Below are 27,235 nucleotides of genomic sequence, written 5' to 3'. Positions count from 1 at the left end.
TCGCAGGGCCAAGTTGTTATTGAATGATCATCTCTCCTACCTTTTAATAGTAGAGTTCTCTAAACTGTTGACTTCTGTTATAAAACTGTACTGGTACCTTTTCTGCAATTAGCAGCTCTAAACCTAATAGCCCAGAAGCAAGTAAGAAAAATTATCAGGTTTCCTCCCCTACAGAGATTTAGATACAGTGCTCTGGTAAGGAGCGGGGATTTCTTACCAAGATGCTACTTCTGGACACAGAGACCAGAATCTTGTATTTCTATGAAGCTGTAGCTGGCCCTGAGGTACAGGACAGGAATATGGCCAAGATGGATGGGAACAGTGTTTGTTATTCTGCTCTTCAGTGCTGATTTAATTTTTTGGGTGCAGGTGGGCTTTTTTTGGTGTGGGTTATTGCCATTTTTTTCAAGAAGCAGTTTTGTGAAGCTGATGAGATTCTTGTCGAGTTCTACTAGTTTTCTGGTTATTGGCTATTAAAGAGATTGCTTGTTTGCTTCATGGTACTGCTGCTTGGTGAAAACTTGAGCACTCATTGGGCTGAATTTGTTACACGTTGAACACCTTCAGGCCTAGAAGCCTTTCTTTTTTTAACAGAAGATTGTACTTATGAGTAGAAAATGTATCTCTCTTACTTGAGTCAAGCTAACAAACAAGCTCCTAAAGAACTTGATCTGTTGAAAGCTGGAATAACATTTTAAGGCCAAGAGTTCTGGTAAAAAAAAATGGCGGGGTTTCAGTCTGCTGAGAAATTCTTATTATTCTTTTGTGGCAGTTTATTTCATGTCCTCAGGTCAATCATTCTTGGTTCTTGTTGTTGAAGATGCAAGGTGGTGTCCAAAATATTTTAGTGACTTTGGATTGATATGCATCACCCGAGGTCTCCTGGGAGATGTCAGTGGGTTAGACTATGGTGGGTGCAGAGACCTTTCTTGCCGCATCTTTTACACTTGTCTGGTTCCCTCTCAACTGTCTTGAACTTTTGGGGTTTTCCTCTGGTACAACAAGCCAGCGGTGTGATATAATAGGATAGGGGTTTTCTAGGGTATGTGAGGCTGCCTTTTACTTTTGGCTCGAGAAAACCCCTTTTCTCTTAATGATATTCCTGTGTTAAGAAGTAGTCTTGAGTGGTTGAAGAGAAAATAGTATGTGAAGGAAGTGTCTGAACAGGTATCAATTGTTGCAGGACAAGATCTTGTAACTTCTGTTCCTGCCGTATCCTGACAGTTTTGTGTAGTTCGGGTAATTGAATTGGTTTGAATTACTAGACCTCAGATTCCAGAAAGGTCTAGCCCTTGAAATTAATTTTCTTTTCAACATTACATCCAAGTTTTGGAGAGTATCTCAAAAACTGTATCTTTGATTCCTTCTTGGAAAGAATGCTGCAGATCAACTGATAGGAGATTTAAAATATGCTAATTTTTTTTTAGCTCTAACTGAAATATTTAATCTCCAAAGTGTATTTTAGAGATACTATGAGCCACTAAGAATGAAATACAAATATAGTTTGAGATGGTTTCACTTCCATGTTAAAATATTATTAAACTTGTAGAGACTTTTTCACTTATCAGTGAATTAAAATGGCATATTTAAATTGGAATATAACTTGTTAACATGCTTAACACCCTCTAATGAAATATAATTGTATAAAATTTTACTAATGTGTCTTATAAATAGTACAAGGTTATCATAGACCTGTGCTGAGATGGAGAAAATCTTTAGCCTTTGAATTTTAAGTTCAAGAAAATAGAGTTCTTTGGAATTCAGTTTTATCTGGTCTCTAGTGACTTGCCCTTATTCATCTACTTCCTCTAAATCACAGGCTTGCTTCATTAATTCTCTGTTTCTTTTCATTGTATGTAGTTTTTTCCCCCCACACTCTTAACATCTTCAAAATACGAAATTACTATGCCTCCCCCCAATCTTCCTTCGTAAGTTCTTTAGCAAAAAAAAAAGTACAGCTTTCATGTTCAATATGTTCTTGGCTTCAAGAAACACGTGTTTTCTCTTATGCTTGTACAGAGTATGATGAAATATTAGATTGGGTAATAGCGCAGCACTTGTTTACAGCATTGCAGATTGCTGGGCTTTTGTATACTAATAGGGAACGAGAGGGGAAGAATAAGGGAAAAAACCAAATAGTTCAGTGTAGGGTTTTCTGAACAGGCGTGCATGCTATTTTTGCTACCAGTAAATGGTGCAAACAGGAGATACAAATAAGCAGTTTCTCTGTGACTGCATATTCAGGCAGTAACAGCAATAACAAACTATCACTCTTTCTGAGGAAAGAATCTGTTCTGAAAATTAGTTGCCTGGTAACTCCAGTTCAGTTATTGAAATACTGATCTCCTTCCCCTCCATTTGTTCTAATTGTCCCCTCCCACCCCCGTAAGGATATAACAAATGGGATTCATAGTCTGCAGGTTGCTGTGTTTTTGTTCTTGTTGTTCCAGGTTTTTAAATGTGTGGTGTTGGTGTACCTGAATTTCCTAATTGAACCTAATGTTATAGCTTTTTAAAAAGAATTCAGAAGACATTTTTGTATTGTTCTGATTATTTGTGTCCTGTTTTTAAAAGGGAAAACATTCAAGCATGTGCCAGTTACATCAGCTACAGGCACAGCACAGAAATTACTTAGGATTTGTATTCTGATTAGGGAGATGACGTCTGCACTCTTGAATGTTTTGCATCACCAGACAACCTGCAGCAAAACGAGACCAGGCACCATAAGTCTTTTTGTTTTGCTGTTAATTGCCACTGTACCTGTCTCAGAATGGAGTCCTTCTGCATCGCTTTCCAGCCAAGTATCTTATTTGTACTGTTCCTGTATCTGTTTCATTATTTCATGTGGCCACATTCTAATTTAAAGTGCATTGTCCCTGGCCATGCCTGAAACAGCTCTGCTGTTTTCTCCCTTGCAATAGCTCGCAGCAAATAATGATTTTTATCCCTTAGATTTTCTTGGTTTGCAGCTTTTGTCTTGCCTGTAACAGAAGCCAAATCAATCTCATCTTACAAGTTAACTACTAATGAGACTTTAAAATCATCTCTCATCTTCTGTTTCTACTTCTCTCCACCTCCAGGGGAGCTTTAAAACATTCAGAGAAATATTTAAGCACTAGTACCACTGTTTCATTCTTCTAGACATACAGATGCCCCGACTAGCAGCCAAACCATTTGTTTTGTGACCAGTAATGTCAAGTCTATGCATCAGTTCTGGCAGCTATTACATAGACATCAATAGGTACAATCATCTTTTGCAAAACCAGGACCTGTAGCACTGTTCTAGCAGCTTTTTAAACCTTTAGCTTTACCAAGCAATGCTTAAATCTAAGGTTACCTTGTAAGAAAGACTGAGAATAATGAACCCAAATAGTTTCTTTTCTGCCCAGGCCAATGCATAGCAGAAGCAAGTGAATGATAAAAAATTTTTAGAAACAAATCCTGGTGATGTCTGTAATGTGTTCTTTGTAATTAATAAAATTGTGTTCTTGTGTACCAACCTTTACTTGTCCTAAAAGTATTTTAAACTTGAGCGATAAGGGTGCTTTAATCTGGCTCTGGTGTCTTACTGTGAGCTAAATGTTTTGCCCGTATGGGCAAGAATACTGAACCACCTGTCTTCTACTTATATCAGTAGATCACTTTGCAGTTTTGAAAATTAAATCTTGTGAGTTTGCATATGCATGCTATGTTTTGAAAACAGTGATTTAAGGAGTGTCGTGTTGTTATAGACACTATGTAGCTATATATGGTGTAGCATTTTCTAATAATAGTAATCCTGACTGTCAGTATGTTCTGTATTTCGTTACTTGTGTAGTTTTGTGTGTCTTCATAGGTGTCTGGAATACTACTGTCTGTCTTAAGCTGATTTCTCTAGCTTTTTTCTTTGCAGTGCTGTTTCAAATGCCACAGCATTAAACTTTTTTTTTTTTGAAAGGAACTGAAAACCAACGGTAGCGTGTTATTTTCAGAATATCTTATCCTGCATATTTCATACAAAAGATATGCTTTTGCATTCTAATTAGAAATTATGAGGTTGCACTACACATAATTGTGTGTGGCAGCATTCTGCTCTAGGAGATGCTTGTATTAAAAAAAAAAAAAAAAAAAAATCCTTCCCAAACCCTCAAACAAAAAATAACTTTGTGTTCCCTGTCTGTAAAATGAATTTCAAAGGCAAATATGCTGCAGGATATAAAAGTGGGAATAGCAAACAGGTTAAAAATGATAAAGGATGGTTGTACAGTGATTTAAGCAGACTGTTTCTTTTGGTTTTGCAGTAGTATTATTGACTCCACGGAGTATAGCCAGCCTCCAGGCTTCAGTGGCAGTTCTCAGGTAAGGTAATATATGTGTCTGTGCACAGCGGGGATGGGAGAGCGAATGTTGAGGTTGGGCAGAGATTAGGCACAACTCCGTCCATCTCCAGGGTCCCAGTCAACTTGAGTCTTGCAAATTCTTTTAACTGGTTATATGGGCAAAGCAGAGCCAAGACTACAGCTCTAGGAATGACTACGCATGATTGTGCATGTCCAAGAAATCTGGTGTAATATATTTAGACATCTGACTTTATTCCCAAAGCTGACCCTTCCAGGGAAGAGGCAATGTCTTTTGCTCTTCATCTGTTCTCCCAAGTGGGCAGCATTTGGGGAGAAAAGTAAATCCCTGACCCTTTGCACTGACTTAAATAATTTTGGTTAAAGCTTGACTCTCAAAACAAGAAAAATTCATTCTCCAAACATACAGACACTTTGTAGTTTGTCCTTGTTGAGGGCCTTACAAACTAATGTGAATTCACATAAAGGTTAAAAAGTTGCATATATAGTGAAGCTGTTTGTCAGACAGCCTCCAAACTGTGTGAGCCACAGGGCCTCCTGAATGTGAAACAGCACTGCCATAGTCTTGCAGCTCGGAGTGATTCAGCTGGGCTGGGAAGATGACACTGATATCTAGCTCAGTTTCAAAAAAGGTTAAACAGTTTTGATTTAGACAGATGGACTGTTGGTTACATGCCAGCTTGTGCCTTTAGTGCTCTCTGGTGGTGGTGGACCATCCATGGCACACAGCAGTATCAAATTGGTGAATTAACAGGTACAAGTGCTGTTGGATCTTATTTGATGGAGTTGCTGATGTAAAGAAGAAACACCCACATTCTGGGGTGAAGTGCATGTGGGTTTTTGGGTTTGCAGCTGTATAGCTAATTGGTAATTAGAAAATTCCATCCATTAATCTGTGGGGAAAGAGTTGTTCCTGCTGCTCTGATCTTGGGAGGTTTTTGCTTGAACAAAGAACTGTAGCTCTACCTTGCTATAGAGGGCAAGTGAAATGTGGATAGAGATTTTATGTTCAGGACTCTGATATGGTACAGTGTGTTTGATCTCCACTGACACTACTTGTCTCAAGTACTTTTCTTTCTATTTCAAAGACTAAAGTAATAGCATAGCTATAGTGCTGGTAAGTGCACAAAACAAACAACCTAGTCTTTCTAGTCATTCTGTATGACAGCCTTGTTTGTGTGAGAATAATCTTTTTTTAACCTCAAATGCATCTTTTTGTCCTCAAGAATGCAAGATCTGTACTCTAGTACAAATTTTAAAATTAAACTTTAATATATGTTTGGATGGAGAGTTGAAAGGGAACTCTTGAAGTTAGACACTTCATTCAAAGATAATCTAATTTCAGCAAGACTTTACCATAAAAATAGTTTTAAGATTATAAATTGGGCTTTTTTCCTAATTGTCAGTCATGGCAAAAGTCATAGATTGGGTACTGCTGACAGTAGGAAGGAAGCTGTGCTAGAATGGATAGCATAGTTTTCTTTCTCAATATAATTTTTGTGGTGCTCACAAACATGTTCTTAGGGAAGAATTTATATACTACAAAGCTACAGGACAGTTTTACTCCAGAAGCTGAATAGTGGACAAGTCACATAGGCCCTGGGGAATTCTACAGGTAGTATTTAGGGGCAGTACCTTTCTTTTTTTTGCTAGAAATAAGGAGCTTGTGTGTAGCTGTGAAGCTTTTCTACAGTTGTTAAAGGACTCTTCAGAGCACCTGATGGACTTCACTCAGTAAAATCACTCTTGATAGCAGAGCAATCTGAAGTAATGTACTCAACCATAGTAGTTTTAGCAGCTGAATAAAAAATGCTTGAGGATGGTTTTTTTATTTTTCTGTCACTTTTTTCTTCCTACTTCCCAGCATTACTTAACAAGTATCCAGGGAGCAGACTTCATAGAAACTCAATAAATGTTTTGGTAAAACATGAGCAGTTTAAAATGCTTAACTGAGGAGGGATCTGATGACGATATGTTAACGCAGATTGATTCCCAGCACAGCTGGGTCACCATGTGCCAGCCTGAAACCTGCTCTGGTGGGTATCTTTCTCTGGATACCCAGAAGGTAATCACACAGCAGGCAAATATTTATCGTGGTTGATTCCATCTCAATGTGGACTGGGCTCATCTGGCAGATCCGAGTCTGGCTTGGGTCAGGCAGCTTGTCTTAACTTGAGACTGAAGTGATTGCTCTTTGATGCTTGAAGTAGTCTCGAGCCCTAATCACTCCTGATAATGCTGAGAGAGACTGGAGCGCTTGCAGGCTGGTGTACAAAATTAATAGGAAGATGCTGTAGAAGTGTTCTGTTAAGCATTTCTTAAAGCTGTGAAACTTTAGAAAATTGTAGTTAAAAGGTGTTGATGTAGGAGTACTTTCCAGTGTTCTAGTTGTGTGTTGAGATCGAAGTTGCTTTCAAGATGAAACAAGCTGCGTAGGCCATAAGTGCTGTCAACATGCAAATGTGAGTCACTATGTCGGTGTATAGCCAGGGTCCTCACACAGCAAGTGGCATCTGGAGGCTTCATTCATTGGGGTTTCCTTTTTCCCCACTGTTCATACAGGTATAAGCAGAATTTGAGCGGGCTGTAAACTTAGTTTGTTGGCTTACTTGATGGCTGTAATGAGGGCAGCCTGTTCTCCTTTGTGGATTGAGGGGGAGTTGTATGTGAAGTGGGCTTTTAGTGCCATTGGGTGGTGTAATGGGCCTTGTATGTGGTCAGGGATGTTGTTCGTTAAGGAACTTGGTGATTCTCATATCTATTTCCCTGTTAGTTTTGAGTGTAATATGTGAGACTTCCTAAATATAAACAAAAGCAAGGTGCTTTTCGTGCTTCTTGTGTAGTAGAGGAATTTGTTCCCTTTCCTTACTAGTGATTAAACGGGGAAGTACTATATTTTCTGCTTTGCTTCAGGAGGAGAGCTTACATATGTAGTTTCAAGCCTTTGCTTCTACCTCTCGCTATTACTGCTTGGGTAGGTTGGGAAATGGTCTTAATGATGAGTTTCATGAACTTCTTTTAAATTAACCTTTGAACTTCATGGTGTCTTCTGCTTCAATCCTTATTTGCTTAGCTTTATGGAGAGTTACTGAGTTGCCTCAAAAGAAGTAATTCAGTAACTCACTCTTCAAAATAAACACCTCTCTTTAATGAGCTGTCTCCCAGGGATCTAGGAAGTATTTGATGTACAGTCTGTTTGATTTGTGAAGCTGGGAGCCTGGTATCTTTGGCCTCTGCCGTCTGTATATCTGTATAGATGCGAGACATGACTCCCTAAGGCTTGCTGCTGTCTGTCCTGAGCATGAGGCCAGAATCAATAAATTTGCATAGGTTCAGGAGACAAGAACTGTCTAAAAGCAGCTTTTGTTGCATGTCAGGTTAAAGGGTGCAACATAGGACCCTAAGAATAACTGTTGACAGTGGAAAGATCTTAATTTATTGTCATTTTATCCTTCTAATTTTTACCCTTCACATAAAATTTAGAAATTGTGTACAATGTGGTAAAATGTATTGAAATGAAACCCAGGCCTGGCTTTACCTTTCTGAAGTGTTCTCTCTTCTCCATTCAGACCAAAAAGCAGCCGTGGTATAACAGCACGCTAGCCTCACGACGCAAGCGGCTCACTGCTCATTTTGAGGACCTAGAGCAGTGTTATTTTTCCACCAGGATGACACGTGTCTCAGGTGAGTTCCTCTTGCATGGCGTTCAGCTTCTGACATCAGTTACCTCTTACAGTGCCTAGTTCCTCAGAAAAGACTTGCTTTTGAGAGAGCAGCTTTCACTTCTGCCTTGCATGGGAATGTAGCTATACATACTTATGTGTTGCTCAGATCATCCCATTTTGCTTTTCTTGATCGATCTTTGAGGTTGCTAAATTTAGAAAACTTAATCCTGTCACTTTGGAGGGGCACATGTATTGCTTTGTAATCCTGTACTGTGGAGGGCATAACTCACACAATTTCACTGATGCTTGTTCTGAAGATGCAAATGTTTGAAAGTGGTTGGGTTGTGTTTCTATTAGATGTGGTATAAACACAGTTAAAAACATAGCTATTGAAATACTACAGAGGTATAAACATAAGTTGACAAATTCTCCTGTATTTAGCATGCAATAGGACACTTGGAGGTTATGCTTTATGTAGTCTAGGTTGAATCTTTGTTTAACAAATGGCTTGGAGTATAGAGGCTAACTGTGCAGCAGTGGTGTTGTCCCATGGGGCACACCTTAGATTTAAGGCTTGTTTTGTAGAATTAGAAGCTGTTTCCACTATTGTCTAGATTGCTTCATTCATAATTGAGTAACTGTGTGACAGAAGCTAGAGTAATTGTTGCCTAGTGGATGGATGGTTCTTAGTTACATGACAAGATTCTCTTAAGAAACAAATGGGTCAAATGAATATGTCTTGAGGGCAAAGAGGGTTGCTCTGCAGCCCCTCTGAGGAAGAAACCAGCTTTGGGAAATAAGTTTCAGGCAATGGGCTATGGCAGGCAAGAGACTTGCAGCATCAAGCTGTGAACTGCAGCTCATATGAAGAGTGACAGAGTGCAGCGAGGAGTGGGGAGCAGCCGGCCCTCAGGGGATGGGAGAAACCTCCTAGGGACAAGAGGGAACCAGGCAGAGATTGTTGCAGCAAAGTATCTTGACTTGTAGCCTTAGAAAGCAAGGACCAACCTCCCAGGACACAGAGATCAGCAAGAGAGCTAGGGGAGAAACCCCTGCTTTTTTTTATCTCCACTAATTTAGTTTTTTTTAGTCACTTTAAATAAAAACAAGTCTTGGGTTTGTTTTTTTGATTAAAAAAAAAAGTTACTTTATTAAAGTCTCCAATGTGATTTAAGGGAGCTCACTCTTAGATACGTCTACATCTTCTGCCTACTTCAGAGCAGTGACAGTTCTCATCATGCACAGCAAAATAATTTTAACAAGGAATGCAGCACATTAAGAGGGTGCTTTGGTACCTGGAAGACTGGAGAAGCTGATTGTTTATGACCAGCCAGTTTCCTGTGAAGTGCTAGCAAGTGCTTTGCAGAATACAGTACTTCAGATCACACTGAGATGCTTTCGTGCAGTGCTGTCTTGGTGATGCATAACTGTGTTTATGTTAAAATAATACTTACTAACCAAGGATAACAAATGGGGCTCTTCCCAGCATTCCTTTGTAGAAGACATCTTTCTTCATAATTGGAACTATAAATATGAATGCAGTGAAACTAGTTTTTGTATCCATATGTGTCAGCCACACCAAGAACAGAGGATTTGCAAGTGCAGCTCTTCCTAATAAGGAATAACCTGTGAGACTTGATTAAGTTTTTTCTTCTCTTAAGTCATTCCTGCTTTTTGACACACTTTAAATAGTATTTAATGTGGATTTAAAGCTTTTTTGCAAGTTGTGCCTATGACTGTTCTAGTAGGGAGTGGAGAAATAATGTAGCTACTTGTGAAATGGCCTTGCACTTTGATGGGGAAAGTGTCTTGAGAAGTAATGTTTGGTTTTCTGGGAGCACTGGAAGTGCTCGATCTCTAAATGAGGGAAATGGAGGAGTAGCAGCTATTTGTTCTTATCACAATGTCGAAGGAGGAAACAGTGTTTGAAAAACACTGACTGATGTTTACATGCTTCTTCTCAAGCTGTTTCCTGTAGGGGTCATGTGCTGATGATTTTCCTTTGGAGCAGCACTTTGTTCATTTTGCCCCTTTTGATCCATCTGACATGGGTAATGTATATGCTAGTACCCTTAAACATGCTAATTACTAGCCTTCACTGTTCTTTTATGCAATCAAACATTAAACAGCTTATAAGGGAAACTTCAAAATGCCTTACAAGTGTAGAGCAAGATCGTAATTTCTGATGGCAAGGAATTACCGTGGTGCAGAAAATTATTATTCTCTTTGTGTTTTCCCACAAGAAATCACAGCTGTGTTTTGCTCTTATAGATCAACCTCTTCCTTTTTTCACCCCAGTATTTCCAAAGCGTTCTCATAAGTGGACCTGTGTGGTTTCCTTGTGCTGCTGATAAGGAAACGGATTAAAGATAACTAGTAGGTGGAATTTGATCTCAGCCATGTGAGTCAGTCGGGTGTATGGTTTCTGTGCTGCTGCAGCCGATGCGGTGGTTTAACAGGAGACAAGATGTGCAGTACTTGTAAACTGAGGTACTGTGTGTTAGTGCTGCAAAACCAGCAATAGCTGTAATTCACTTGTATTACACTGGTACAAAAAGACAAAGTGAAGGTGGGAGCGTTAGAGGAGAAAAGGGAGAATTGCTGCAAATTCAGGGGGTTATTACAAAGCCTGAAGGTTCTACCTAATGTTTGACTGCAGATGCATGATTGTATTAGGAACTCTGACTTGCCCATGTGGCATGGCTGTAAATTAGGAATTTCTGCTTTTTTAGGAAATAATAAATTTTAAAATGTCTTAAATAAAATTCTGTTCGTACCAGGAAGAGTTGGGACTTCTGAGTGATTGGGGAATGACTTTAAACTACCTACACTGCAATTTAGTTTTAACTTTTGTAGTAAACTTCTATTTCCCACAGAATATTTATCATCATTATTCAAGCTGGCTCAATTTCACCTTGTCTGCTGAAAGTCTTAATTTTCACAAAAGTTACAGTACAGGGAGTCTTCTGGTTTTGTGCTAGCCTTCTTTCTTCAGCCCTTAAACACCTCTCCCTTAGCTCTGTTGCTTTTGGAGTAACAATGCAAATATTTTTTTACTAAAAGTATTTTGAATGTAATTGGCACTAAATGTAGGCATGTTGTAACAAGTATAGGGAAAGGAATATACTTTCACCTCCATAGAAAACTAGATGTGTTCTTCACAGTGCTTTTTGATATACTTAAAGGTTTTCTGTTAATAATCTATATGGCCCATGGGCTCTGAATTTGAATAAAATAAATGAGCATACCAGGAAAGCTGTATTTGTGATCTCTAGGCAGATTCTCAGCACAGCAGGTTCACCTAGCATTGCAGTGGAAAGACTTAATTTGTGCTCTGAAAAATCACACTGCCTTCAGGGAATGCTAGAGGTGAGAGAACCTGCTTTTGACCAAGAATCCTTCCCGAATAACAAGCAGAGGTAGTGTCACGTGAAGACAGACATCTTTACTTTTTTTTGTTTGTTTGCTGTTGAGTTTGTTTATCTTCTTACTGTCTTTCTGTCCTCCTCGATGCTGCTGCCTCTCCCTAGATGACAGCAGAACCACAAGCCAGCTGGATGAGTTTCAGGAGTGTCTGTCCAAGTTCACACGCTACAATTCTGTCCGACCCCTGGCAACGCTGTCTTATGCTAGTGACCTCTACAATGGCTCCAGCATAGTATCCAGGTAAGACATACCATGGCTCTGACAGTGCATCTCATACTGATACAGGCTGCTGAGGATGAGTTAATAACCTGTATCAAACAAATTTCGATCTGTACATATATAACTCTTCACAGTTGCTTCCCAACAATAGTTCTCCGAAGTGTGATTATCATTGATCTGCAAAGGCACTTGAGTACCACAATAGTACCTTTTATTCCTGTTGGTGTTGGTCAAGACCAGATACCGAACCTTTTGAGGTGCCAGTGAGTAGCTGCAGCTGTTGTGATAAATCCTGAGGCCAATTAGTAGACTCAGTGCTTTTCATGTTAGTGATGCAGTTCTAGTGTTCTAAGACACATCCATCTTGCTTGGTGTTGGTAGTTTTAAGAATCTGCAGCAGTTTTAAGTGTTTCTGATAGATCCAGTTGTAATGGCAAATATTATAAAGTTGTTTTAACTGCGATTGCTTGAATTCTTGAGTGTTGGAAGCTCTGTCTACAGTGCTAAATACTAGTGAGGGGATGATTGTGGTAAAGCTGACTCAACAGCTCCGTTCTTGCCAACAAAAGCTCTGTATCCCCTGCTGTATGGGGTGGTAATGTCCTGTGCACAGCTGCTGAAGCTCATCCAAGCCTCCTGTGGACCAGTTTGGATTCTTAACTGATGGAATGCTATTGACTGTCTTTGAACAGAATTAGTTTTTTCTAGTTTAGCGCTATGAACTAGCTCCCTTACAGATCAGGCTTAAGAGAGCACATGGGATAGGAAGAGGCAGGGACCTGCCAGTAGCCCTAACCTTAAACTGGTTTCGGCAGGTGTGGAAGCATAGCCTGGGGAATTTAATTAGTCTGTGGTAGCTTGTTCAGAGCTGGTTGTGGTAGAAAAAATGATGCAACATGTTAACTCTAAAATCTTCTGCATGGTGTATATGCAGGACCCATTAGCTTCTTACAGGCACGTTTCACAAATTTAAGTGTTTGTTCATAGCAGCCTTTTGGATGAGAATAGTAGTATCACCTGTATTTTGTACATGAGGAGCAGGAGATCCAAAGGGGCCATACCTGAGGTCTGGAAAGAAATGTTACAATGACATAGTGAATTGAACTTGGGTTTTCTGAGTCTTGATCTAATGCCTTACAAAGGGGCCATTTGGACAGTGACAGAACAGCTTGAATGTTTGTTGAAAGACACCAGTAAATTTGCATGATGTGAAGAAATAGAGGCTTGTGTAGTGTAGAATATGTATTTTTTTTTAAAGCAGGATTGATTCCTTAACTACTGCAATATGTAGCAGGAATGTATAATGTCCGACTTAGCCACAGAGGTCAGAACGCAATAATCACTGATCTGACTTATATTTAACCTGTGCTGATTGGGTTCACACTAGCTGCAATGAAATGCAGATGGGAATCTCACTGCAACATAGACAAACTTCCTCAGCTACCAACTTCAGCACGGATTGGATTTTGCTCCTTTGCCCTTTCTTCTCCTTGACATTCTGCAGGAGCAGCATTTTTGTGGTATTTGGATAGAAAATGCTGGAAGGGCAGTAAATCTACTGTATTGAAGGCTTTGTGATTCTTGGGTGAAATATATGTTTGAAAAGTTATGTGTGTTACTGTTGTGAAAGTGAAGATACTGTGGGGCCTCCCTCCAAGCCAGTGCTAGAATTGGTAATTAAATGCATTTAACTAAAAAGTAACTTGGCTTTGAATGCAATGTTCTCCCTGGCTCATGCTTTTTATTTATCAAACTGTTTAAGAAATCTTTAGGGGTTTTAGTATGTGGGCTGAGTAAGACTGTTCACATCTCAGTGTGTCCTTAAGTGCTTTGGTAAAGCAGGGCTGCTGAATGTGCTGCTACTGTAACTTTTGTTAGCTTTTGGCTATCCAAACAGTTCGTTTAAAGTTTGAATTTGTTAATCAGGTGTTTACATGTAGTATGTGTTGGCCAACACACTTCTGTGTTCACCATTGTTCTTCATCCAAATTAACAGACTCAAGTTCAGAGGGAGTTTGTAAAGCTAAATGAGGTGTGTTTTGGTGATGGCACTTGAGATAATAGGAGCAGCTTCTAGGTACCCACAGATGGGCCAAATTAATTATTGGGGCACTTTAAAAACATATCACTTTCGGTTTTTTAAATGCTGTGAAAAGTCTTATTGTTTGTTTGGTCCATTGCACTGATTTCTAAAGGTGTTCCCAGGCATGCAGTAGGAAACACTGAAATCGCAAAAAATAAGTCTTGATGCTTAGCTGTTTCTGCCCAGACAAATGTGTTTAAATACAAAGCAAATATAAGGTTAGGAATCCTCAAATTTTTTTTTAGGAAGTATTTTAAGTATACCTAAAAATAAAAGTAGAATTGAAGTTAAACTTCCTTGTACTCAATTTAGTTTGTTTAAAAAAAAAAATAACCTGCTGTTACAAATGGACAGAAAATAAGAGTGTTTGGTTTGCGTTGCTTTAACCCTATGTGAAGTTCACACACTAGACTCCAAAAGATCTGCTTGCTTAAATAAAGAGGGGTTTAAGATGTATTAGCTTTTATGTTTACAAAGGAGGAAGATGTAAATATGTTCCTTATCTGCAAAACCTTGTTGTTTATTTAGAAGGGAAATAAAATTTGGTTTATGGTAACAGGATGAAAAGTTAGAGACTGCACATAAACAGGCTGAAAAGAACCTGAAACTGAGCAGCAACAGTACTCCTCTGAGTGCCTTGCCACAACGTGTGTATGAATGCCTGGACTTCTTGAGGACTAGTAGAAAGCCATAAGCAAAACTAGGTATGCTGTGGTACTGTTAAAATTATGATGAAATGTTTAGGAAAGCTACAGTTGCCTTTCACAGTGAAGGAACAAGCCAATGCTCAGCTCTCCAGTCCCAGGCTTCCCCAGCCTGGCAGAGGCCTTGCCCGCAGCACCAGTGCTGAGCCAGGCTGGCCGGCGGCTCCGCAGCCGCACCGCACCGGCACAGTGGCAGCTGTCGGGTGCAGGGCCCGCGATGGGCAGCAGCTGGGGGTCTTCCATCACGGCTTTACAGGCTTGTTTGGAAGGGTGCACACAGCACAACCGTAAGCTCTATGAGGGAGAGCTTCCTTACCTTGCTTAAAAACATTCTCACAAGCAAAATTTAAACCAGAGTCCTGTGTTTTTCCCCTTATTTGCTTCAAGAAAAACTAGATTAACAGAGAAGGATGTTCAGTGCAAATGCATTGAAGGCACTGCAGTTGCAGGTTGCTGCTCAGTTTTGCTTTAGCGTTATGTGGGCTTTCAGTATGCTTGCAATATGAATGTACATGTACCTCAATATGCCAATTTTTTATATACACTCATTTCTCTTAAGTACAAAGTATTTACACGGTTTTCACAAGTATATTAAGTTTTGTTAGAATTGGGCCAAGGAATAAATTTTACATTTGTTATGCCCCCAGACAGAGCAGTTGTCAGAGCTTAACTTTTTCTTTCCACTTGCTGTGGCAGTAAATAGTAAAGCCTTTCTTTTAAAGATGAGTCTGTAAACTGCAGCGTTAGCATTACAATGATTTATGTAGAAAATTGCTTTAGCTCTGTCAGAGGCCTTCAGAGAATAATGCGGCAGTCTTTCATATTTAAAAAAAAGAACAGAAAAATCCAAAGAAGTAGACTACAGCAAGATGTCTGTCTGAAATCTGGTTATCAGAAAGCTGGTTCTCTGTGCGGGGTGGTTGCTGGGTGGTTCCCAGCTCTGGTGGAAACATGAGCATGTCTTTCCCAGAGGCCCTGAGGTTTGGGGACAAATGGTGTGGGTTTTTGTCATCTACTCAATCTTTAAATTCTTCTGGGTTAGATTACCATTTCTCTGAAAAGATTTTAAATGACATCTGAAGGGGTTTGGCTAGCCAAGACTATCTGAAGGCGTAGTGATTTACAGAGAGGGAAAGAAACAACTTGAGTTTTGTACTCCTCAAACCTTACCCAACTCATCTGTTGAATCTTGAGACTGTGTTCAAAAACCGGATCTTACCTTTGGGGTCCATTCTTCTTCTCCATTGCTTGCTTATTATTCCATTGCCTTTAAGTAATGAACAAGATATGAAGAGGTTTCTCTTAGCATTCAAACAGTACAATTAAGTTGGTTTCAAGATCGTATTTTTGTTTGTGTTGACCCTTTCGGTAATATGACCTGAAATCCTTTCTTCAAAGGTAAGCTTAAAAGAAAAACCATCCCTTTAGGTGCATGTTTTCCATCTGTTCATTGAACCATCCTATTTTTTATTCCCATTTTCACTTTTGACTGCAATTACTTCTCCATATAAATTCTCAGATTCAGACTTTTAACAAGGTACCTTTTCATTCTGTGTCCACCATAACAAGCCCCTTTGTTGTCCGTCCTGTCTCGTTGTGTGTGTGTCGTTCCCCCCACGCCTTTTTAAATGCCCTGGGCTGGCTAGGATTGGATGAGCCATTTTATCAAGTTTGTGATCAGCAATGCTTCTATCTTGGTGGTAAAGATAAATGGGAGAAGTGTAAGTGGGTTTATCCTTCACAGGATTATGTTTCAGAGTACAGTAGATGCTGCTCCTTGAAGATGAGAAATGAGGAGGGCTGAATTTCTTAGTCTGTTAAATTGATCATTTTTTTTAAATGGACTCTTATTTACAAGTGGCAGCTCAAACTGTCATGGATCTGTCTTATTTGGACTCTTCCCACAGCTGGAAGCAAGAGAAATGCTTAGATAAAGAGACTTGAACTGCAGAGTGGCCGAGGAGACTTGAAGTGTAACATCCTGAACCTACTTGAAGTTTGTGCTTCTCCTATGGTTCTCTTACCTTATTTCATCTGAGGTTGTCTGGGGCTGAAGTAGGATTTTATTTAATTAGAGCTGAGTAAAGTACCCAGCCTTTCCCTTAGTTTCTCTTCTTTTTCTCTGGAGTGCAGAACCGATACATTTCCTAGTACATAGTTCTGGTCTGGATCCCTTGAGCAGAGGCTAAATGTGCAGAAAGGTTATACAGTTGTGAGTTCAGAGACACTCAACTCTGTAATCTAACCTTCCAAGTCCCCAGGATGGGCTGCTGGTACCAAAAGGGACTCTGAAACCAGAACAGAGCACGTCTGCTTGTGTCTCCAGTCTTGACCTGAAAAGTAAACCTTCTGGTGACTGCAATGACACTGCAGAGAGAAGCCTGTTCTTTCATCAACATAAGCTTTCACTTTTAGGGGCAAGACTTAAATAACTTGAAATTGGGAAGTTAATGAATGGAAGTTGCATTGCCACCATGGGACCTCATTTTTCCCCTAGTAATTTCAGACTATTTGGTAGTAGAAAGATCTTTTTCCCATTAAGCTCTCTTAGTACTTCAAACCTGTCTCCATCTGCAGATAATTAGATGAGGTTTCTTTAGTTTGATTTAAACTTTGTGAATTTTTATAAATGGCCTGTTAAAAGTATTGAACAGTCTTTTGACAAACAGATGAGTTTGGGAATTGGCTTTTAAACCAAATGTATTCAACAATGATTGCTCTTGATGTTTTTTCTTTTTTTTTTATATCTTGAAGAAACTTTGTGCAGTTTACATAAGCCGTCTCCATTTCTTGGCAAGTGTTGTGTAGTGGTCAGTGACTGTAGCACGGGGAAGTCCAGCATTGGAGCAGGCTTCTCAAAGAGGTTGTGCAAGTTCCATCCTCAGAGGTATTCAAGAACTGGCTGGAGAAAGCCCTGAGCAACTGGGTCTGACCAAAGAGCTACCCCTGCTCTGACCAGGATATTGAACTAGAGACCTCCAGTCTTGGGCACTGTACTCTTGTGATAAAGGTACATGATCAGCTCATTAGAAACTTGAGGTTCTGTCCCTGACTTTCTGCTGAACATCCTCCTCTGGCCTTAAGGAGAATCAATGTCCTTATATGGCTCTGCCATGTATAGTGCAAAGTGAAAATCACTTCCTACAAACTTTGGGATACCCCACTTAAAATAAGAGTTAATTTAAACAGGGTTGTATTTATTAGAATAAGAGTGTGGGTTTTTTTGAAAAGAAACTTCATAGAAGTGCAGGAACTTAAAATGGATGCTGTAGTGTCAGGAATGTCCTCTTGAGAGACTAATACGTAGGGTAGGAGGATCGTATGATGTGGAAGTTGCATTGCATCATTGCATCAACTCCTCCTTGACTGATGAGGACAAAAATCTTTTCTGTGAGGCTGCAGATACCTGCCTTTCTGTTCTTCCTGATGTTCATGTAATAATGATGACTATTATCAGGCAGTAGTGCTGTGTCTTGGCCTCAGGAATTGGACTTGCAAGCCATGAAAGCTGTGGTTTCACAGTGTCTTATATGCAGAATTTCTGTGCTGACAGCATTGGTAAAAGGCAGACAGTTCTCCCTTAATTCCCCCTCAATTTACAGCTTTCAACACTGAGTGTTGATATGGTGAATTTTTGTGTCTGCTTGAAGAAACAAGCCTGTTACTAATAGATTACAAACTTCTGTAGCTTATTACAGTGTTCTTTTAATGCTTTAGCCATATTTGTTGGAAATGCTGGAATTTGCTAGGAGGTCACTATCTGAAAAGCATTAGCATACCTTTGGATTTTTTGTTCATTCCTTCCTTGCTAACTAGAGGAGTTAGTCTGTTAAATGGTAAGTAGTTGAAAAAATGTATTGAGGTGATGTGTTAAGGCATGTGAAGATGTATGGTGTGGACTTACAAGTAGCTCAACCTGGAGAAGAGGCTTGAACTAATGATTATTCACATTACCTGTATTTGTTAATACAGACTCTGAGAGATGTTTGGGATTTATATGCTGCATAAGTGCTCTGTAGAGTAAGTTATGAAGTGGCACTTTGTTCTTACAGGGTTATATGTGAGTGTAGGTATACATTAGTGCAAATGAAGGCAGAAGTCAGATCAAGTTTATATGACACTGAAATTAAGGGTATTCATAAATACCTTTATTTTTTCTGAAGAATACTTTAAGGATAGCATACAAAATACTGACCAAAAAAAGATTCAAAATGCCATCAAAACAATCTCTTGAAACAGGTTTGGCAGTTGGAAGAAAAATGCTTCAAATGGCATTTTTAACCTCGTTCCATCATTAGCAGGCAGCAGGACCATCAGAGTTAATCGCCCCAGCCTATTCTTTGGTTCCTCAGTACAGCTCATGTGTGGCATATGGACTCAATGTTTATAAAGTCTGGTACCCTGACTCACGGTGCTTGTTGGATTGAGTTGAGGTGCTTAAAGAGGTTACTGTCTTCAGTATCGCTCATGATGCTCTGCTGTGGGGTGTCTGGCAGAAGAGTGGATGGCAATGTCAGGCGTGTTTGGAGGCTTGGGTTAATAATACAGCAGGCTGTGTACTGGGGCACTAGGCTGCGCGGTGGCTTGTTCTGAGAGGTGGGACCTCTGGCAATGTGGTCAGCTGGAGACAAATATCTTTAGCTGCTGGGGCTAAATCGTGGAGGAATCATGGAATTATGAATTGGAGCATATGGACAGACTGCATTGTTTACAGTCCCAGTATTGATGGAGGTCCCCTGTGCTGAGCTCTTTCAGATATAATTGTTCCCCTACCTCTTTGACTTTGGCAACTGCCGTGCTCAATTTTGAAGAAACAGAATCTTTGTTGGTGTAGTAACAAATGTGGTGGCTTGAAAACAAGCTTGCAAGCTTTTGAATGGCCTTGTATTTAGAAGGCACTACAGTATCTATCACAACTGATTTGAGTTCCTTCCTGCTTCATGGCATAATCCTGATAAGGTGGTACTGCTGTGCAGACAGCCTTGCAACTCACTGTGAAGCAGGGTTTCCTCCCTCAAACCTGCTCCTTATACAGCTTGGGTAGAGGCTGCTGCCTCCCTTTCTGGAAACGTTTCCTGAGTTTGAATGCAGAAAGAAGGCAATGAGTATGTTTGGAGACTTAAAACCTCTTCCACCTTAGTATTTTGTAACATTGAGGCTCTGCTTCTGCTACTGTCAGGGCTATTTGTAACCCACTGTATATCATCCCAGCTGGGAGAAATGGCAGATCCTTGTTTTCAGATACAGATAGGTTACCCGAAATATTACAGCAGACAGACTGATAATTTGGCTTGAATTTTAAGTAGTGTCATAAGAAACATTCTGCATTTAACTGGTGGCTTTTTTAGTTAACGTTTCCCTGCTCTAGCTTATTTTAAATGTTGTTTGTAGAAAAACTGAATCTAATCCTCATTAACTTGCATGGTAGTTGTTTGCAACGGCTTTGGCTCATTGTACTTCTGTATATCTGGCATATAAACCCTGGGATTGTCGTCATCTTCTCTTCAGCATGCAGAAGAGCATCGCCTAGCAGTAAAGTGGCTTTTCATCAATACGCTTTATGTTTGGTTGCTTGCGAAATTCAGTAGTTCCCTATAGGCTTTCTCATCATTAGTACTAATTAAGCCAGGTTCCCCTGAATAAGTGTATGAAAAAAACCCATATGCAGTAGAACAGAATGTCTCCAGCTATGGAGTCCTATAGACAAGGCTGGAAGTATGCTATGGCTTCCTGGGAGATTTTGGGCTGTATTTAGAGGAGATTAAGTTCAGGGTCACTTCCCCTTGCTTCCCCCCAAAGTAGAGGGGATCCTGGTTCTGAAAGTTGAGCTATTGCAGGAAGCATAATTGATTTCATAGCATAGTATATTCTCTCATTGGGTTTAAAAAAAGAGTGACTCTGTTTTATCTAGCAGTGGCAAAGTGTGAAAGTAGCTCTGGTTTTGGTTTTGGAGCTGTGAGATGGAACTAAGCCCACCAAACCTCCTCGATTTGGATTTAATATTCTCCTTTAAACAAACTCTCTATGGAATGAGAGTATTGCTAAGTGGTCTCTGTTAGAACTGATGGCATTTCATTACACTTAAAGGGATTTTTGTAAGCATGAAGTGGGCCTAGAACTAGGTCTAATGACATTACTTTGTCAACATGGTACCTTTTTATGCCTTTCTTGAAATGGAGCAAAATAAAACTCCAGGCTACTGTAGCTGCAGGAAAGAAGCTGAAAGTGTGACTGCAGCATGACTGGTGCAATTATGTCTTACAAAGGAAGACTGGAGCTGAGGACTGTCCTCCTGTGCAGTGCAACCTTCAATGAACTGTTGTCATGCCCTTCCCTGTCTGTTTCCCAGCTGAGGTGGAGGGAGAGATAATCAACACAGAGAGCTGACTTTCCAGTGTCATCTTTTTATGTTTCAAACAGAGGTTTGCTCAGGGGGAGCATATTGCCATCAGATGTGGGAAGTCTGGAGGAGGCACAGTGGCAGGGGAGGATACCCAAGGTGCATTCAACAGCAGCTGGTGCTGCTGAACCTGGAGCTAGAATATCCCAAACAACTCCAAGGAAGGGGATCAAACTGAAATATCTTGGGATCCTCTGTCCCACAGTTTTCATTAGACTTGAATCTGATCCATTGAGAGGCCATAGTTATAGTAGCCAAGACAACTTTACCTTGATTAGAGGAGAAATCTGGCAATTTTCTGGTAATCTGGGGGTCACACTTAACCCAAATTAATGTGATTCTTGGGGATGAAGGTGTTTGCTCTTTGATAGAATGCATTTAAGGGGAGTCTTGTTTATCCATTTAATTTATCTGTCTGTATAGCAGTCTAGAGACTCAAAGGGTTTTTCTTTAAGTGGTCCTTCCTGAGTAGAGATTGCAATAACCAGTCTGGGATCATGGTATGCTTGCTCAGTTTATATTTTGGAAAACCTTTTGCAGCAAGGGGTTTAGATCAGGGAATATATTCAACCAGCGGTGGTCTGTCCTTGTTCCTGTGGTGCAGGTTAAGGACTTTGAAATAGCAGCAGTGACCTTATTTAGGTTGTGCTCTGGAGTAGGAGGTAACTAATGCAACTGTAGCTTTACTGTAAAAAAAACAACAACAACAAAACAAACAAACAAAAAAAGCCAAAAAAACCCAAACAAACCCCCCCCAAAAAAAGAAAAAAAAAACACACAAAACAAACAAACAAAAAACCACCAACAAAACAAAAAAACACCACCAAAAAAAGAAAAAAAAAAAACAACAACAAAAAAACCCAAACAAAACCCCACCAAAAAAACCCCCCAGCCACTCACAGCTTTTAGCAAGTCTTTTGATACTGAAACTTCATACGCTTTGTCTCGGTAGCCTTTGTTTTTGTATGTGACAAAATTTAGACTTTGAGCTGATGGAGCACAAAATCTGAGTGATATAATAGCAGCTTCCTATGCCTGAATACAGCTTTGTTTTTAACAACTACAAATTAGTATGCTAGTGCATGCTTAGTGACACTAATTATTTTGCCTTAAAATATCAGTCTGCTGTAAAAACAGTCTCTCAGGTATGTGATATTAATACCAATTTGTGTATTGGTCCCAGGCACTGAATAGTCTGCGGTGGTGGTCATGGTGTTGGATTGTAAGCTAAATTTCTAAACTTTGACTTTGCCTCAAAATGGGCATTGGAAATAGGCAACCAGGCTATAAGATGGTGGGACTTGGAATTGTTAAAGTGACAGGATATCCCTCAGAGGCCAGGGAGTGGAAGCATGAAGTGGGAAAGACTAAGGAAATGTAAGTGAAGAGCAAAAGCTGCTGTTCTCTCTCCTTCCTCCTGCCAATTATGTCCCCCCAAACTGGAAATAGTATATCCATGTTGCAATTAAATATGGGGCCATAGCAAGGCAGGCGTTGTGGTTAGAGATACAGAAATAGAAACAGCAGAATATTAGGTAGAAGTAGAACTGAAAAGGCTTTGGTATATTCAGGGAGGAAAAGAAAAATACGTATAGTCCCATGAGAGGGACTGAGTCATCTACTTTGTGGAAATGGCAACTCCTGCAGTCACAGATCTCATTAGGAAGTCACAGCTGGGGCATTTATGATTATAGTAGCAGTTGTTGAGCGTGTGTATGGAAAGGGGAGAGGAGTGGTTGGCTGCAGACCTTTAACTGTAACTAGTGATGCAGTTAAAGGCAAATGCAGTTAGATGCAAACCCCTCCCTTCTGATTTGGAGGAGTATCTGCTCCTTCATAGCTCTTACATAGCACATACCCAAGTTTCTGTGAGAAATGGGTGGGCTAGGTGCCCCTCCAGTCTGACCCCCAGGACCTTTCAAACTACAATTTCAAGTACAATGTGAACTGCCCTGGGGGTTGGTTTGGAGGACACCTAACCCCATGCTGTCCCTACAGAAGACCACAGAGCATTCCAGCCTGGTCACTGCCTGTGGTGTTGTCGTCTTGCAGCCTCCCAGCATCCACAATCATTACATCAGGGATACTAAAGGGTACATCCATATTTATTTCTGTTAATAACTGATGTGGACCAGTTGTTCATGGGTTACTGTTGTCACTCTGCCACCATCATGTTGTACCTGGAATGTGTGTGTGGCTTTTAAAAGTGTGACTGGGAGTGAGGGAAACCCTCATCTGTCCCAAATCAATCTGCTGGTGAGTGCCTCCTAGTTTCTAGTGTTGAAAGACTTGTTGAACACCGGTCTTGCTGTCACCTTGCTCATAAGCCTTATGGTAAGGCAGCTGCTTCATTCCCTTAATCAATTTAGTTCCTCATCTGTATGTGTTCTCTAACTCCAGTGCGTTCTCCTGGGGTGTGGAGAACTGCGCACACCATCGGGATGCAAATGTAGCAAGGCATTATACAACGGCAGAACTGGTAAATACTCATGCTTTACTGTTTCCCCACTGGTCTACTCTCAACACCAAGCCAAGCTTCCAGACATGTTTTAGGAGCAATTTATTTTTTAATTCCATTTGTTAGCTACAAGTGCTCTCCAAGGTCATAGGTTTTAGCATTAAATAAAGCAATTGATTTATAATCTTACAGACTGAGACTGAAGATAAGCAGCAGCACAACCAGGACCCTTGAGAATGTGTTTACTTTCTAGCAGCTCTTAGTGGTATTTCCATAGGACACTGGTCATTAACTTCTTAAGAAAAAGAAAACAGTGACTTGGGATCCAGAGACGTCTCACTTCTATTTTCCCTAGAACAAAACAGTTGGTTCCTTTCAGTTTTCCTTTAAGTACATTCTGTTGCACATCTCTAAATCTTTTTTCAAATATCCAGTAGTTTTTGTGTCCCCAAAAGATGCCTTATAAAAATTCAGCTAATGTTTGTTGGTCAGAAATGTGGAGTTTAAAAGCAGGTTGAAAAAAATAAAATTAGTAATTGCTAATTGTTTCTAACACACAATCTTTGAGGAGCAAGGACCACTGCTGATCCAAAAGGATGAATATCAAACACTGGATGTTCAAATGATCTAAAATGTGGCTTATGTCCAATGCTTCCTTAAAAAATGAAAATGTCTGAACTGGTCTCCCATCTCTAGAGGAGGTTGTTTCATGCTAGGACTGAGGTAGGTTTGTAGCACACGGAGACAGTTGGTGCTCCATCTGCCCCCTGAGATGGTGAAAACATTCATTGTCAGTCCCATGTTGAGTCTACTTAAAATAGTGATACCAAAACACATTGCTCTTATTTTAGCAGGACATTAATAGCCATTGCATGCATGTTTTATGTGTTGCTTTAGCTCACTGGTGGCTCTGTGCCTCTCGCCACATGTGAAGTGGATGCTGTTGTCTAGCTGGTTTATCTCTTGACTCGATGGCCTTTTTGACAAAAAGGATAAAGTATTTCCTATTACTCTATTGCCTGTTATCATTGTGCTAATGACTAATTCACTTTGACTGTAGAAATGTATCGCCTGCAAACCAGAATGATGTTCAGAGCTGGCCCTGTTGTGGCTTTTGACAAAATAAACTAAGTTCTCTTGTGAATTTTCATAGAGTTAAGCTTGTGTATAAGCAAGTGCTTACATTGACACACAGATTTCAAGCAGTAAGGACAAGTAAGTTAAGACAGGAATACCATCGAGCTAGTTAAATGCAAATAAGCCTTGCTTAGTACTAAACAGATTTAGAAGACTTGTAGGAAAAAGCATGAAAATAAGTGTTGCTATGCAAGCGGGCTGTTTGTCCTAATCCTGATTAGTCCAGGGGGAAGCAGAGCTCTGCAAATACTAGGAATAGTTTTATATGATAAATAATGCACTTGGTTAGCTATTTAGATTGTTCATATTTTTTTGTAAATAGCTTACTAAAAGCTGACTGGCAGAAAGTAAGAATACACTGTTGTACCAGGACTGTGCCTAGATGATGGAGGCCAAGGTGCAAGTATGTGTTAGGCTGGCTGTGTTGGGTTTGCCTGTCGCTCTCACAGGTGGTGGGTTTTTTTGCATCTGTTTTCTCCCTGCAGTGTCTTTGCTGTTTGAAGGTCACAGGTCTAACAATCAATTTCATTGGTTGATGTTTTTTATTAATTCTTTTAATGATGTGTTAACTTTTATAGGCATATTGAAATACTCATTTGTTATGTCTACAGCATGTGTCTATTTAAAAAAAAAAAAAAAAAGAATTAATGCTAGAGAAGCAAACACACCCCAGGTGAGAGAGGTTCTATTCTGTTCTAATAACTTGGCTTTTTACCAGACATTGTAATACATTATTTTTTTTCTTCAGCAGAAGGCTAAGGGTATAAATTGAATCCAGGTAGATGAATCGCTGCCATCAGTTTAGTTATGCTTTACCTGGATCCACAGGGCAGCAAGCAGGAGCTGAGACAGCGGTTCAATTAAGATTGTGGTACAAGTAAATTCATTGTATTGTTATAGAGGCTTTCGATTATAAAGTTCTTCCACAGAATAGGGTGGGCTGACAAGACAAGACAGGCCTGAATGGTGCTTTTGTCCTGTTTGTATAAAAAGTGATTAGACTAGGGTAGATCTGGGGCAGGGGGAGAGCAGTCTGGCTGCTTAGATGACTTCTTTCCCTCTCCTGTTTTATTTAAATAGATGGATGCTTGCTTGCTTTATTCCCCAGCCATAAGCATGTTCCTTTTCTTTGCCTTTTGGAGGCTCACAATTTTGCAGTCTTGACCTGACTAGCTTGTTTCCCCTCAAGCAAGCAAGCAGTTGTGAGTGGGATAGTCTTCTACCACTCCTTTGGAGAAGCTTAGGTGCCTGAGTTAAAAGGCCAAGTTGCAAGCTGTTTCATTGAATTATTTTATACCATCAGACTGCATATCAGCAATCCTTTTTCTCCTTAGTTTAAAAATAACTTGATGATATCTCCTTTACAAGGACTTGAAAACTCTGTGGGCATTTAAATTTATCTTATCTTGAAAGCATTACAGTGCCTTTGACTTCTCAGCTATGTTGAGGGGTAGAAAACTCTAGCTGTTACAGCTATGGGGGCAGCTTAAAGAGCCCACTCTCTTCTTGTAATTGGTTTATGCTTTCTAATTGTAGAAAGGTACCTTAAATAGCCCTGCTGTCAGGATTTTTCAAGCTATGTGAAATCAGTGTAAACTCGGTTTTCTTTGCTGCCTGGTTCACAAATGCTCTGGCTTCTTGGAGAAAAAAATGGGATAGGGACAGCAGAAATTGAAAGGAAGTACTGAGTGGAAGAACCTCAAAAGAGACCTCAAAGTAGTAGATTGATTGCTAAGTCAAGAGACTTGACGACAGCTGGTTACTGATCACAGAAACCTGCAAAATGGAGCAAATACTACCCCCAAACCCTTTTTGGGAGGAGTAGCAAACTGGTGTGTCACTGAGGTGGCTGCTCCTGAAAGGATGTAGGTGTATATGCACATCCACCCTGCCCTGCCAGCAGTGACATGGGCTGCAGGCAGGAGCTCCTAGGAGGCAGGTTTACTTCCCTGACTGCTAGATGTCTCATAGATTTCTCTCGAGCCCCTCCAAGCTGTGAAGATAGCAATGCCATTAGCTGTTCATAACTTGCTGTCTGCCTTTCTCTCAGATGTATTTTATGTACAACCTCAGGCTTTTTTCATTTGCAGCTTAACTTTGTTATGAGGTGACTGCTTTTATTTCCAACTTCATTGATATCTGTTACAAACTTGCCCTGCAGTTCAAGAAACAATGTGCCTCAGTTTCCATGAGCAACCTTAAGTGGAAGTCATAGCATGCATGGTTTTTACAGTACTGATGATAAATGTTTTGACCCTCTGTTGATACTCAGGGAATTTAGAAGGGTGGTTTTTTCCACAAATACTGGTTTGTTCTGTATGAACACTTAAAGTTCACCAAGGTGCTGCATATAGGAGCTAAGGGATGCAGCAATGGAACTGAGAGAAATCAATGGGCAGTCGTCCCACGTTGATTGTAGAGCGTACAGCTGAATGTTAAGCATGTTTCCAGGGCAAGCTGTCAGCTTGGACGTTTGGATACTGCACAATGTAGATTATGTAGCTGAACTGGAAAACCCCTAGAGCATCTGAACAGAGATCTTGGCTGCAGGAAGGAGATTGTGCTACCACAAAAAGTCCGCTTCAGTAAATGGAGATGTGAGTGTGTTTGGAGGGCGTTAGAAAATGGTGCCTGAGAGCAAGAACTCGACATGTTTGCATATGTGCCAGACCTGACCAAGGTGTTCTGAACAGGGTGTTTGCTAACTGCAAATTCTGATTCTCGACTCTGCCATATGGAGACGTTTAGGTGGTAAAATACCCTGCTGGTAAGTACATGTGTTGTGTTACACAGTTCTCAACCTGTG

At 40.2% G+C, this 27,235-nt stretch overlaps 1 protein-coding gene across 1 annotated transcript in view; it reads left to right on the top strand.

Moving 5' to 3' along the window:
- Nucleotides 1-27,235, top strand: part of COP1 (COP1 E3 ubiquitin ligase) — a 133,220-nt gene that overhangs the window by 27,739 nt on the left and 78,246 nt on the right. Inside the window, exons 9-11 of the mRNA XM_086462377.1 lie at nt 4,281-4,338; nt 7,907-8,021; nt 11,533-11,668. Of these exons, the coding sequence (XP_086318503.1) occupies nt 4,281-4,338; nt 7,907-8,021; nt 11,533-11,668 (309 nt within the window). The remainder of the gene's footprint in view (nt 1-4,280; nt 4,339-7,906; nt 8,022-11,532; nt 11,669-27,235) is intronic.

The sequence above is a fragment of the Leptosomus discolor genome, chromosome 3 (assembly GCF_034619465.1).
Source record: "Leptosomus discolor isolate bLepDis1 chromosome 3, bLepDis1.hap2, whole genome shotgun sequence".
Taxonomy (NCBI): Eukaryota; Metazoa; Chordata; class Aves; order Leptosomiformes; family Leptosomidae; genus Leptosomus; species Leptosomus discolor.
Note: the sequence above shows the minus strand (reverse complement) of the source record. Positions and strands in the feature narration are given on the sequence as shown.